Source organism: Choloepus didactylus, chromosome 8 (assembly GCF_015220235.1).
Source record: "Choloepus didactylus isolate mChoDid1 chromosome 8, mChoDid1.pri, whole genome shotgun sequence".
Classification (NCBI taxonomy): Eukaryota; Metazoa; Chordata; class Mammalia; order Pilosa; family Megalonychidae; genus Choloepus; species Choloepus didactylus.
Genome location: NC_051314.1, coordinates 62,703,455 through 62,718,423, shown reverse-complemented (window position 1 = coordinate 62,718,423; position 14,969 = coordinate 62,703,455). Strand labels below are relative to the sequence as shown.

The window sequence follows — 14,969 nt, the reverse complement described above, 5'->3', positions numbered from 1 at the left end:
ACTGCTTTCCGATCTTCCGGGTATATACCGAGAAGTGCAATCGCTGGATTGAATGGTAGCTCTATATCTAGTTTTCTAAGGAACTGCCAGACTGACTTCCAGAGTGGCTGAACCATTATACAGTCCCACCAACAATGAATAAGAGTTCCAATTTCTCCACATCCCCTCCAGCATTTGTAGTTTCCTGTTTGTTTAATGGCAGCCATTCTAACCGGTGTTAGATGGTATCTCATTGTGGTCTTAATTTGCATCTCTCTAATAGCTAGTGAAGCTGAACATTTTTTCATGTGTTTCTTGGCCATTTGTATTTCCTCTTCAGAGAACTGTCTTTTCATATCTTTTGCCCATTTTATAATTGGGCTGTCTGTACTATTGTCATTGAGTTGTAGGATTTCTTTGTATATGCAAGATATCAGTCTTTTGTCAGATACATGGTTTCCAAAAATTTTTTCCCATTGAGTTGGCTGCCTCTTTACCTTTTTGAGAAATTCCTTTGAGGTGCAGAAACTTCTAAGCTTGAGGAGTTCCCATTTATCTATTTTCTCTTTTGTTGCTTGTGCTTTGGGTGTAAAGTCTAGGAAGTGGCCTCCTAATACAAGGTCTTGAAGATGTTTTCCTACATTATCTTCTAGGAGTTTTATGGTACTTTCTTTTATATTGAGATCTTTGGTCCATTTTGAGTTAATTTTTGTGTAGGGGGTGAGGTAGGGGTCCTCTTTCATTCTTTTGGATATGGATATCCAACTCTCCCAGCCCCATTTGTTGAAAAGACCGTTATGGCTCAGTTCGGTGACTTTGGGGGCCTTATCAAAGATCAGTCGGCCATAGATCTGAGGGTCTATCTCTGAATTCTCAATTCGATTCCATTGATCTATATGTCTGTCTTTGTGCCAGTACCATGCTGTTTTGGCAACTGTGGCTTTATAATAAGCTTCAAAGTCAGGGAGTGTAAGTCCTCCCACTTCGTTTTTCTTTTTTAGAGTGTCTTTAGCAATTTGAGGCATCTTCCCTTTCCAAATAAATTTGATAACTAGCTTTTCCAAGTCTGCAAAGTAGGTTGTTGGAATTTTGATTGGGATTGCATTGAATCTGTAGATGAGTTTGGGTAGAATTGACATCTTAATGACATTTAGCCTTCCTATCCATGAACATGGAATATTTTTCCATCTTTTAAGGTCCCCTTCTATTTCTTTTAGTAGAGTTATGTAGTTTTCTTTGTATAGGTCTTTTACATCTTTGGTTAAGTTTATTCCTAGGTACTTGATTTTTTAGTTGCTATTGAAAATGGTATCTTTTTCTTGAGTGTCTCTTCAGTTTGTTCATTTCTAGCATATAGAAACATTACTGACTTATGTGCATTAATCTTGTATCCCGCTACTTTGCTAAATTTGTTTATTAGCTCTAGTAGGTGTATCGTTGATTTCTCAGGGTTTTCTAGATATAAGATCATATCATCTGCAAACAATGACAGTTTTACTTCTTCTTTTCCAATTTGGATGCCTTTTATTTCTTTGTCTTGCCGGATTGCCCTGGCTAGCACTTCCAGCACAATGTTGAATAACAGTGGTGACAGCGGGCATCCTTGTCTTGTTCCTGATCTTAGAGGGAAGGCTTTCAGTCTCTCACCATTGAGTACTATGCTGGCTGTGGGTTTTTCATATATGCTCTTTATCATGTTGAGGAAGTTTCCTTCAATTCCTACCTTTTGAACTGTTTTTATCAAAAAGGGATGTTGGATTTTGTCAAATGCTTTTTCAGCATCTATTGAGATGATCAATTGATTTTTCCCTTTCGAGTTTTTAATGTGTTGTAATACATTGATTGTTTTTCTTATGTTGAACCATCCTTGCATGCCTGGAATGAACCCCACTTGGTCATGGTGTATGATTTTTTTAATGTGTCTTTGGATTCGATTTGCAAGTATTTTGTTGAGGATTTTTGCATCTATATTCATTAGGGAGATTGGCCGGTAGTTTTCCTTTTTTGTAGCATCTTTGCCTGGTTTTGGTATTAGATTGATGTTAGCTTCATAAAATGAGTTAGGTAGTATTCCATTTTTTTCAATGTTTTGAAAGAGTTTGAGTAAGATTGGTGTCAGTTCTTTCTGGAAAGTTTGGTAGAATTCCCCTGTGAAGCCATCTGGCCCTGGGCATTTATTTGTGGGAAGATTTTTGATGACTGATTGGATCTCTTTGCTTGTGATGGGTTGGTTGAGGTCTTCTGTTTCTTCTCTGGTCAGTCTAGGTTGTTCATATGTTTCCAGGAAATTGTCCAGTTCTTCTACATTATCCAGTTTGTTGCCATACAGTTGTTCATAGTATCCTCTTATAATTTTTTTAATTTCTTCAGGATCTGCAGTTATGTCACCTTTTTCATTCATTATTTTGTTTATATGGGTCTTCTCTCTTTTTGATTTTGTCAGTCTAGCTAGGGGCTTGTCAATCTTGTTGATCTTCTCAAAGAACCAACTTTTGGTGATATTTATCCTCTCTATTGTTTTTTTGTTCTCTGTGTCATTTATTTCTGCTTTAATCCTTGTTATTTCTTTTCTTGTACTTGGTTTAGGATTGGTTTGCTGTTCATTTTCTAGCTTCTTCAGTTGATCCATTAGTTCTTTGATTTTGGCTCTTTCTTCTTTTTTAATATATGCGTTTAGTGCTATAAATTTCCCCCTTAGCACTGCTTTTGCTGCATCCCATAGGTTTTGGTATGTTGTGTTCTCATTTTCATTCGTCTCTATATATTTAGCAATTTCTCTTGCTATTTCTTCTTTAACCCACTGATTGTTTAGGAGTGTGTTGTTTAACCTCCAGGTATTTGTGAATTTTCTAAGTCTCTGATGGTTATTGACTTCTAATTGTATTCCATTGTGGTCAGAGAATGTGCTTTGAATAATTTCAATCTTTTTAAATTTATTGAGGCTTGTTTTATGTCCCAGCATATGATCTATTCTGGAGAAAGTTCCGTGAGCACTAGAAAAGTATGTGTATCCTGGTGATTTGGGATGTAATGTCCTGTAGATGTCTGTTAAATCTAATTCATTTATCAGATTGTTTAGGTTTTCAGTTTCCTTATTGGTCTTCTGTCTGGTTGATCTATCTATAGGAGAGAGTGATGTGTTGAAGTCTCCCACAATTATTGTGGAAACATCAATTGCTTCCTTTAGTTTTGCCAGTGTTTCTCTCATATATTTTGTGGCACCTTGATTGGGTGCATAGACATTTACGATTGTTATTTCTTCTTGCTGAATTGCCCCTTTTATTAGTATGTAGTGGCCTTCTTTGTCTCTCAAAACATCCCTGCATTTGAAGTCTATTTTATCTGGGATTAATATTGCTACACCTGCTTTCTTTTGGCTGTAGCTTGCATGAAATATTTTTTTCCATCCTTTCACTTTCAGTTTCTTTGTGTCCCTGTGTCTAAGATGAGTCTCTTGTATGCAACATATTGATGGTTCATTTTTTTTGATCCATTCTGCTAATCTATATCTTTTAATTGGGGAGTTTAATCCATTTACATTCAACGTTAAAACCGTGAAGGCATTTCTTGAATCGGCCATCTTATCCTTTGGTTTATGTTTGCCATATTTTTCCCTCTCTCTATTAATATCCTTTATTGGACCCATACCGAATCTCTTTAGTACTGAACCTTTCTCCAAGTCTCTCTGTCCTGTCTTTGTTTCTCTGTCTGTAGGGCTCCCTTTAGTATCTCCAGTAGGGCAGGTCTCTTGTTAGCAAATTCTCTCAGCATTTCTTTGTCTGTGAAAAATTTAAGCTCTCCCTCAAATTTGAAGGAGAGCTTTGCTGGATAAAGTATTCTTGGCTGGAAATTCCTCTCACTCAGAATTTTAAATATATCGTGCCACTGCCTTCTCGCCTCCATGGTGGCTGCTGAGTAGTCACTACTTAGTCTTATGCTGTTTCCTTTGTATGTGGTGAATTGCTTTTCTCTTGCTGCTTTCAGAACTTGCTCCTTCTCTTCTGTGTTTGACAGTGTGATCAGTATATGTCTCGGAGTGGGTTTTTTTGGATTTATTCTATTTGGAGTTCGCTGAGCATTTATGATTTGTGTATTTATGTTGTTTAGAAGATTTGGGAAGTTTTCCCCAACAATTTATTTGAATACTCTTCCTAGACCTTTACCCTTTTCTTCCCCTTCTGGGACACCAATGAGTCTTATATTCGGACGTTTCATATTATCTATCATATCCCTGAGGTCCATTTCGAGTTTTTCAATTTTTTTCCCCATTCTTTCTTTTATGCTTTCATTTTCCATTCTGTCATCTTCCAGGTCACTGATTCGTTGTTCAACTTCCTCTAGTCTTGTACTATGAGTGTCCAGAATCTTTTTAATTTGGTCAACAGTTTCTTTAATTTCCATAAGATCATCCATTTTTTTATTTAGTCTTGCAATGTCTTCTTTATGCTCTTCTAGGGTCTTCTTGATTTCCTTCATATCCCGTACTATGGTCTCATTGTTCATCTTTAGTTCTTTGAGTAGCTGCTCTAGGTGTGTCTCTTCTGGTCTTTTGATTTGGGTGCTTGGGCTTGGGTTATCCATATCGTCTGGTTTTTTCATATGCTTTATAATTTTCTGTTGTTTTTGGCCTCGTGGCATTTGCTGAACTTGATAGGGTTCTTTTAGGGTTTGTAGACCTATTGAAGTCCTTATCTCTAATTTATCAGATCTACAGCTTCGTGGAGTACACTTTCTCTAACTAACCAGCAGGTGGCGTCCACGAGCCACCTGTTCTCCACAAGCCAGTTCTCCCCTGCTTAGCCTTTTTGGTGAGTGGGGGAGTGAGTCTTGTGGGGCCCAATTGGTGTACCAAGCTTGCGTGTGTAGTTGGTGTTGCCTGCCCTGTATGTGGGGCGTGTTTCTGGGCAGTCGGGGAGGGGGGGTGGCCCTAACAATCAAATCTCCCTGGTGATCCTAGAGTTTTAAAGCTGCTGCAATAGTCTAATCCTTCAGTTCAGTCCTGCCACAGTTTGTCTCTGCCACTGACCCACAAGTCTTTGGTATTGGCGTATGGCTCCTGAGACTTGCAAGTGGGCCCCTCTTCCAGGCTGTGCACCCCGGGTCCTCTGTTGAGGGATGACTGTGCTATGTCACAGGTGAGTGCCGTCCCCCCAGGGCAGTTCTGGGCTGCTGGGCTGTGTAGGGAGGCTCCCAGTCTGCTCAAATGATGGCTGAATGGGGCTTTGTTAATTCACACTGCTCCACCTTCCCAGCTCTGGGACATTCAGCTGAGGTTGCAGGGAAGGCTAATGTCCACGCCCAGTTTTGTGGTGTGTGCCTGTTATTTGAAGCACTTCCGTCACACTGGGTTGTCTGGGGCAGCTCTGGGCTATGGGGCTGGCGATGGGCAGGAGTGTTTCCTGTCCACCAGGATGGTGGCTGTGAGCGGACACCCCCCTTTTTCTTGGGAAGTTGTGTTGTTTAGTGAATTTTCTCAGCCACTGGATTATTGCCTTTTGTCTCAGAGCTCTCTTAGTTCTGCTCTTGACTTGACGTGCCCAAATTGCAATTCTTTGAAGCTTTCTGTATTGGGCTTCTTAGAGTAATTGTTTTAGAAAAAGAAAAAAGGATTTTTAAAAAAAAAAAAAAAAAGGGCCCTCCTCAGAGATCTAATGGGTTATTGAAATGCTAATAGACAAAGCAACCAGGGCCATTAAGGAAAGGTCCACAGGGCAGAGAGATCAGCTTTGCTTCGGGATTTGCATATGCGCCTCAAGGCCTGAGCTCCGCCCTTCCCCTTTCTGTGTTCACCAGAACTCCAAAAATCCTCTGCTTTTATTTTGGAGTTTTTCGTGTTGTTTTTTTTCTATGCCTGTCTCCTCTCTGCTGGTCTGGCTGCTCTCAGAGTCTCTGGTGTCTGGTCTCAGTCTATCTATGGTTGGAGTTTGAATCAGTAGAATGAGTTTCCGATAAGAGCAGCCACTGCAGTTCTCCCTTCTCCTTCCCGGAGCTGACAGCCCCTCCTCCCCCGGGACTGAGCCTGGCAGGGAGGGGCGCGGGTCCCCTGGCCGCAAAAACTTACAGATTTCGCTGATCTCAGCAGTTCCACGTTTTCATGAGTGTTGTATGAAGTATGCCCAAAGACAGATTGCTCTGTGGTGTCCAGTCCACGCAGTTCCTGGCTTTTTACCTACTTTCCTGGAGGAGTAACTAAAACTTACAGCTCACCAGTCTGCCATCTTGCCCCGCCTCCACTTGGTGTTTTTTAAATCCTTCCTGTGGAAAAGAGGGGGACACATAGCTATGCTTACATGTCAAACCTAGTATAATGAAACAAAAAAATTTTTAACAGTGAATTTTCATTCTGCTAGTCAATTTTGAGTATAATCTCAAGGCTATCAGACTTTGAAAAATGTAATTGCTTTTTTTAAGAATTAAAATATGTGAAGCTAACTGCATTTAAAGTATCCTTTTGTGTTACCATCACATGAAGTTAAAGAAAAAAACAGGCCTTTAGCTAGAAAGATCACCCAGACCTTTAACAGAAGTAACTTGAGACCTGAAATAGTTATAGCTCATGTCAAAGTGTCAAACCAATGACCTGACATATTTAGGAACCATTAAATTGAAGTCCATATATGTTTTTAAAAATTGTGCATCTTTGTTTCACAGCATCAAAAAAGCATGAAGCTGCAAAAGAAGTATTTGTGAAAATTCCTCAGGATTCTATAGCGGAAATCTATAATCAATGGGAGGAACAAGGAATGGACAGTCCACTTCCTGCCGAAGATGATAATGCTATCAGAGAACATTTGTGTATTAGAGCTTATTTGGTGAGACTGTAAAGAAAGCTCCAGATGTGCCTATCTTCCTGAAGATTTTTCTAACTCACTCTCAAACTTTAAACTGTTACCCTAAAATTGGTGCTTGACTCATGATCTTATGTCTCTTGTGACTTTGGTACATCTGAGTGATCCACAAGGGGATTGAAATCATGACCTTGTTTTCTTTAGCATAATCCTCTAATCTATATTAACCAACCAGAAAAAAATTTCACATGGTAGACTGTGTGGTTTCTGGAACTTAGGTTTTTAAGATTCTTTGAATGCTTGTCTCAACTTTAATGTTTCTGCTTTGAGCAGCAACTGAGAAAAGCAAGATATTCTAGATTTGTTACAACTAAAACAACAACATACACATTCAAAATTCATTCAACAAATTAAATAATTACTGTGGGCTGAGTACTAGGGCTAAATGTAACCTTGCCCTCTAGAAGCAAATAGGCTGGTCAAGAAGACAAACAAGTATATAGGCATACATTACAGAGTGATAGCTGTGTTTTCAGGGGGCTGAGAGAGGAGCAGATGCCAGAAAACACAATATATAGCTGGTAAGTGTTTGTCACTTGCCAAAACATTTATTCACAATTTTTTTCTTTGCCTAAAAGTAAATATTGAAGAGTTTTATTTCTTGATACTGAAAGACTGTTTTAAAAGCTTTGAACATATGAGAAAACTTTTCTTTTGTGTTTGTGTTTTGTTTTTTGATTTTACATTTTAGGAAGCCCATGAAACCTTTAATGAGTGGTTTAAGCATATGAATTCAGCACCACAAAAACCTTCTCTGATACCTCAAGCAACTTTTACTGAGAAAGTGGCTCATGAACACAAAGAAAAGAAATATGAAGTAAGTTGAATATGGACATGAGATGTGTCTATTGCATCTTACAAATACATATTTTATATTTAAAGAGGTCATTTCTTCAGCATCTGTATTCCTATTGTAACAGGTGATCTTCCTGTTACTGTTCTACTTTGAAAACAAGCCATCTGTTTGTTTACTTTTCTGTAGGTAATTAACCAAACATGAAAAATATTTTTAGGTGATATTGCCATTCATTTACAAGTTAACATTTTAGTGTTCTATTTAACTGCAATCTGTTGATATTTATTTTTATATTTGGCTGACTGAAATGCCAACTCTTTAGAGTGATTTTCCATATATATTCCTGTCTGTGGTTTACAAATTACATTATTTTTGGTTTTTGTTCCATTATAGGTCTGCCTTATGTTTTTGTTTGTTTTGTTTTTTTGCAGATGGATTATGGTATTTGGAAAGGTCATTTGGATGCACTAACTGCTGATGTGAAGGAGAAAATGTATAATGTTTTGTTGTTTGTTGATGGAGGGTGGATGGTAGATGTTAGAGAGGTAAGCTATATTGACTGTATAAACTAAAACTGTTAAAAAAAGACAATTATGTCTTAGTTCTGTCTCTGAACAGAACAGGAGCATTTATAGATCTAATACACCTTTGTACTTGTAACTGAACATCTTATACTTTAAACTTAAGTTAAAAATAATTAGCTAAGGAAATAGTAATATTTGATTCTTTGGTAAACTGTTTCCTCACATTGGATATATTCACTCAGGATACTATTATAATTTTTTAAAAATCTGAATCTAAAATATAATTATACATGTAGTTTATCTCAGTTTAGGGATGTGTCCTTATGACATATGAAAAGCAGTGGCTTTCACTTATGGTCTATTTAAATAAACTAGGGAGCTTTTAAAAAGTACTGGGCTCTACCCCCAGAGATTAGTTTGCATTGAAAACCAAAAAAGTATTAAAGGCTGTAAGAAAAGTACAGATAAAGTACTTTCAGGAAAAGAAAAGGTTGCTTCTACCTAGAAGGATCTGGACAAGATGTTTGGTAAAAAAATTTGAATCTTGAACCAAGTGGGTAGAGTTTGGATGGGGAAAGGAAGGACACTACAGATAATCATGTGAGGAAAGTCATGGAGACCTGACCCTAGGGCATGACAGCAACAGAAAGTTGCTCTCTTCTCTAAGGAGAACTGCAAATGCTGGATTCTTGGATATTTGATACAGTATTTTGAACAGAAACCCATAGAGTATTCTTGGTATCTTTCCTTCTGCCCATCTTTTTTTTTTTTTTTTTTTTTTCCTGTTATTCCTGATACAGTAATTATCTTTAAAAGTCTACACTTCTAAGCCTAAGGTTCCTAATAGAACTCTGCTGACTTCATAAATAGTACTGAAACTTAAGCAGGTTCCTCAAGTTAAACTTTTCTAATTAATGCTGGTACTCATGAGGATGAAATTTAAATGTTGCAAGATACTAATTAAACTTTGCAATTTTGAAAAGACTTACATGCATTATTTCTAAATATTTATTATTCTGATTACCAATTTTAGTAGATTAGGTCATGAAAGCCACAAAAACAAGTATGGAGCTTTGTAAAATAGGATGGAGTTGGGATGGAAGGCAATGAATGATACGATCTTGTTTTATCAAGCACTTTAAAATCAATAATCAGTTTCAATCACTTCTTCAAAACTGACCCACAAAAGAAGAAATTTCTTGGAACAGTCAAATAATAAATAATGATATTTTGAATCATCTCTATTAAGTTTGACTCAGAGTCCTTACATATTCAACAAAGTAGTAATTACCCAGGGCTCCTGCTAATCACCTATATACATATATCATTTGTATACAAATTAGAAAATGGTGTCCCTTCCCTTACACAGGTAAGCTCCTTGCCAAGTGTGCATGACCTATAGATTGGAGCACGGGCTGGATTTCAGCCCCCACTCACCTTCTTGGGCCAGCCATCCTTGTGCAAGGGATAACTACGTACAACAGCCCTGTTATTATATATTCACTGTCTCTCTTATCTACATGTCAAGTTTTTAAATAATTGTAGAATGGTTCCATTAGTGTTGGGTGCTGGTAATCCAGAGGGATGGTTGGGGGTGGGGAGTAGATGGCTCATCTTTATCTGCTTCTCTCTACCTCTGCTACTTTCTAGTCCAAGCCTCTAGTGTCTCCCTGACTTCCCACTCTTCCTTACAGTCCCTTCTGCACAGAGCAGCCAGTGATCCTTCATAAAATATTAGAACCTTCCAATGACTTCTCATTATACTGAGAATAAAACCCAGAGTTCTTTCTTTACCTATAAGTCCATACACAAACTGGACCTTGACTACCTTCCCACTGTTTAAACTAGTGCTCTCCCCCTGGCTCACTATGTTCTAGTCTTCTGGGCCTCTATACTATACTGTACTATACTGTAAAATCATAAATTCATTCTCCTTATTTAAAAATAAAGTTTGCAGTGAAGTTCTACTTGGCCCTAGCTGTGTGCCCAGCCCCCATCCTGACCTTTCTCTTTCCCAGCAGTAGGCACTGCTATCAGTCTGGTGTGTCCTTTCAGACTTTTTCATATCTATATAAATTTACACCTGGGTATATCCAGGGCAACAGTGATTCTTTCATTTTCTGTTCTGTTTATGCTCTAATGGTGTTGAGTCTCTTCTATTTGTGTTTTTTCCCCAAGGCATAGTAAGTTTATTAGAAATACAAATTTAGAGGCTTTTTTTTTTTTCATTTTTTATCATACCCATTACTCTTCTGTAGTATTCTTTGTTCATCTTCATTTTTTTTTTTAACCATAAGATGTTTCTGTCATAAGAGCTAATAGATAGTGTGATTGAAATGCTGCCTTGTTTTTTTAATGGACCATGATAAGCTTTAGAGAAACCCCTGAGCTTCTGAGCATTTTGATTTTTGTTGCAGCAGGACTTGACTTTTCACTTGACTTTTCTGTTTTTAAGAGTATTTAGCTTGAGGTTGTTTAAATGACTACTTGATATGTGTTTGTAGGATGCTGAAGAAGACCACGAAAGAGCACATCAAATGGTTTTACTGAGGAAGCTTTGTCTACCAATGTTATGTTTTCTGCTTCATACCATATTACATAGTACTGGTCAGTATCAGGAATGCTTGCAATTAGCTGATATGGTATCCTCTGAGCGCCACAAACTGTATCTGGTAAGTTCTAGAGCAATTGTAGTTTTAAATTTTAGTGATTGATAAGCTTCATAGTAATGTCTAATTTTATAAGATGTGCTTACATTTTTTAGTTCTTCACTTTTCTTAAAGTAATGATTTAGTTTTAATGTCTGTGCTGCTTTTTCAAAATACATATATTCGTAAGCAGTTAGTGTATAGGCTGGCTTTGAGAAATGCCTTTGAATTTCCCAAACCACTATAATTTATTAGCTTCTGACTATATAAATCTGAAAGAGGGATTTCTTCTAGAATTGAGCTAATCAGATTGACTAGGTAGAGTATAAGTTAAAGATTATCATTGTTCTCATTCTTAACTTGTTTCTTTTTTTAAAAAATCAGGTATTTTCTAAGGAAGAACTAAGAAAGCTGCTACAGAAGCTAAGGGAATCTTCTTTAATGCTCCTAGACCAGGGACTTGATCCATTAGGATATGATATTCAGTCATAATTCATCGATTCTACATAATCCCACTAATTTCCATGATAAATGGAGTTCTTTGTAAAATACACATATTTGTAATTACTGATTTTTTTTTTCTTTTGCATCAGGGTTGGGTGGGGAACTATAAAATTAAGATATTTGAATTTTGTACTTTTCAGAAAATTATGGTGACACTTGGAAATTTTAATGTATTATGTCAGTATTTCCCTAAGTGTGTTTATTAATAAAATTATATAATAAAAAAATTCTGTTCTTACAAATTCCTGGATTGAATTTCTATGATGTAATAAGGAAATTAAATTTCCAATTATCCTAATTTTTTTCTGTATTTATAATTTTGATATCTTAACATTATAAAAAGGATGGAATGTTGGTTCATTTTTCAGCCAGGCATATAATTTCTCATTTATCATAAAATTTAGTATTTTAAAAAAATTACAATTAAGAAAAGTATGGCAAGAATGTTTTCTAAAATAATATTAAGCTTTTATTTTGAAGACCTTTTCAGTTTAGTAATGGAGTCATCAAATCTATTAAAATGAGTTGGGGATAATAAAGACTTAGCATATTATCTGGCACAGTAACCACTCAATAAATTGGGGAATACAAAATGAGTAGGATCTAATCCAACCCTTTTGGTAGGAGAAATATAATCAATTTATTAAAAAGGGTCATTAACAAATATTAGTAAATATGAGCAGGAAGAAAATTCAAGCCTAAGGGCATTCTAGGAAAAAAACAGAGATTTTTGGTTGTAAGCAGTTAAGAGCTTCATGACAGCAACAACCTAAACTATGGGCCACCTAGTTTACCACATAGAACTAAGAAAAAAACATCTAAGAGGAGCCCTCCTGGAGTCAGAAACAAACCTCAAAGACTGACCTCAAAATAATAACAGCAACAATGCATTGGATAATTATAGCTTATGAATAAGAGAAATGAATGACAGCAGTGCTAAAAGAGATAGGAAGGAAGGCTTGGGAATACTCTTACAAGGTATCTGCACTACCATAAAGTGTAGCCATAAAGTGTTATTTGAAAATAGACTTAGTTGTAAATGTATTGTGCAAATTCTAAGACAACCACTAAAAAATCTAAAAAGGAAGTAAAATTAATATGCTAAAAGAAGGGAGAAAATGGAATCATATAAAATGCACAATTAAAACCAGAGAAGGCAGGAAAAAGAAGATAAAAATAAAGCAAGTGAAACAGGTAGGAAACAGTTGCAAATATGGTAGATATCAAGCATTTTAAATGTGAATAGTCTAAGTACACAAATTGAAAGACAGGCTGAAAAAAAAAAAAGACCTAAGTATGTGTTGTCTAAAAGAAACCTATTTTAAATATAAAGACAGGTAGATTAAAAGTAAAGGGATAGGCCACTCCACCCTGGGGAGACTAGGCAGCACCATGGAGGAGTATCATTGCCACTCTGACAAGGGCTTTAATGCTGATGAAGCTCACAATATTGCTAAAAGAGTGTGTAGATGAGGTCGTGGGTGGTGAAGATTATAATCAAAACAATATCAAACCAGTCGACTGTGAGAATAGTGGATCAGTCCTTAACCCATTTGGCTAAGTTGGGAAAAGCTTATAAATATGTTGTGACCTGTGCAGTAGTACAGAGGAGGGCATGTGGCTTTCACACCACCAGCTCATGTTTTTGGATACTACATCTGACAGAACCTGTGCCATAAGATAGGAGAACTGAACTATGAACAATGTTTTTGCCATTTCAATTGTCTTGTAACCAGTTAAAAATGTTAGGCAGAAGCCATTAACTTAAGAATTTGTCTGTGTATCCTGTCTAGAAAAAGTAGTAGTTTCTTATTAATGGACTAGATGAAAAGTACACAATGTGTCTAAGCTATCAACAAAAGATATAAGCAAGCATTCACATAGTAAGTTGAAAGATTGTTTCATATCTTATACAACATCATTTAAATAGGAAAAATTGAATGTTAGCAAAAATTAAACGCAGAAATATGGCATGATATGGTGGCTTTTCACTAATACTAGGTACTTAAGGAGATAGGGAAATACATTCAGATGATAAAATTCTCTCTCAGAGAAGCTAACAGGAATAGATATTTAAAAAAAAAGCTGCAAGGATAATTTTAGAGAAAATGATAAAGACTTAGCCAATACTTAATATTTTATCTCTTTCCCTTATTTATACAAAGAATTTAGTGGGAAGGAATTCTTTCCTTTTTTTCTATCAACTACAATAGCAACTATGATTAACTTTACTTTTTCTGAGAATTGTTAAATTGTTTTTTATTTTCAAATGCTTGGATTTACATTTGAATTAAATCTGGTAACCTGAATTCCCTAGTTAAAAAGTTACATGTATGTTGAACAGCATATGACTCAAACTGCCTTACAATTCATTTATTCCACATGTAACAAACATTTATTGAATGCCAATAGTGAGCACATTTCTCTTTAAGCATTACAGTTATTAATATGCCACTTAGATTCTCAGCTTCTTTTAGTACCTATTTAGTTGGAAAACAGTAACATGTTAAGGGAAGAAAAAAAGGAGTTGTTTTACAAGAGAGGAGAAAAGCAAATCTAGTTATTCACACAGAAGTAAGCAAAATGAAAAGTATTAATGACAGAATTACAGATTAATTTTTAAGAATTGCTCCTAGCGAGTTAAAAATGCATAAAATATGCAACTTTTATAGGCCTTATTAGCAATCTAACTATGTTGGTAGTAAATTATATCATTGTTGTAGTTACAACCATCTGTATATAACTTTACTTATTATGTGGGGTTCAAATTGAGTGGAGTAAAGTATAAAGTAAAAGTATTCAACAGGTTATCTAATAACTCAGGGCTTATGAAATGTAGTAAAGTTATTAAGAAAAACAGATGAAAAAATAGGGTACACACAGCTGGCCACCAAATGTGAAGTCAATCTGCTGTTTAATTTTAAAAGCAAAGTCAATTTTGCATATTACCTACCACTAGAACTGGATATCCATATCCAAAACAATGAAAGAGGACTACTATCTCACACCCTATACAAAAATTAAATCAAAATGGATCAAAGACCTAAATATAAGAGACAGTTACCATACAACTACAAGAAGAAAATATAGGGAAACATCTTCAAGGTCTAATGATAGGAGATAGTTTCCTAGACCCTACATTAAAAGTAGAAACAACAAAAGAAAAATATATAAATGGGACCTCCTCAAAACTGAATACTTTCGTACATCAAAGAACTTTGTCAAAAGGGTGAAATGGCAGCCAACTTAATGGAAGAAAGTACTTAGAAACCACATATCTGATAAGAGTTTGGATACTCAGAATATATACAGAAATCCTACAACCCAACAATAAAAAGACAACTAAAAAGTGGGCAAAAGTCCCCATACAACAAATTTTAAGGAGTCTGAAAAAGAGATCAGACTTCAATTAGAGATATAAACAAAATGGACTTGGTTTAGGACTAAAGTAAATCAGACTAAAGGGTAAAGGATGATACTGATGGTGTTTCTGAAACTTCAACTTCTATGTGAGACCAAAGGAAGAAATGTTTATTAGGTGCAAAATTTATGTTTTTGTAACACACTATGTAATTTAACTTTTATGGTCAGTTTATTCAAACAACGTAATTACATGGAACACTGAATAGGGAGTGAAATCTGGTTGGTTTGTACAGGTTAGTGTGAAGCC

General features: G+C 36.0%; 1 protein-coding gene and 1 pseudogene across 2 annotated transcripts in view; both read left to right on the top strand.

Moving 5' to 3' along the window:
- The window catches only part of NUP107 (nucleoporin 107), a 59,593-nt gene extending 48,052 nt beyond the window's left edge, over window positions 1–11,541 (top strand). For both annotated transcript variants that reach the window (XM_037847772.1, XM_037847773.1), the window contains 5 exons: window positions 6,631–6,791; window positions 7,519–7,644; window positions 8,055–8,168; window positions 10,652–10,819; window positions 11,180–11,541. In XM_037847772.1, coding sequence (XP_037703700.1) covers window positions 6,631–6,791; window positions 7,519–7,644; window positions 8,055–8,168; window positions 10,652–10,819; window positions 11,180–11,287 — 677 coding nt within the window. In that variant the 3' untranslated portion in view covers window positions 11,288–11,541. The remainder of the gene's footprint in view (window positions 1–6,630; window positions 6,792–7,518; window positions 7,645–8,054; window positions 8,169–10,651; window positions 10,820–11,179) is intronic.
- A 1,150-nt stretch (window positions 11,542–12,691) lies between these two features.
- LOC119543351 lies at window positions 12,692–13,504 on the top strand (annotated as a pseudogene).
- Window positions 13,505–14,969: the final 1,465 nt, after the last annotated feature.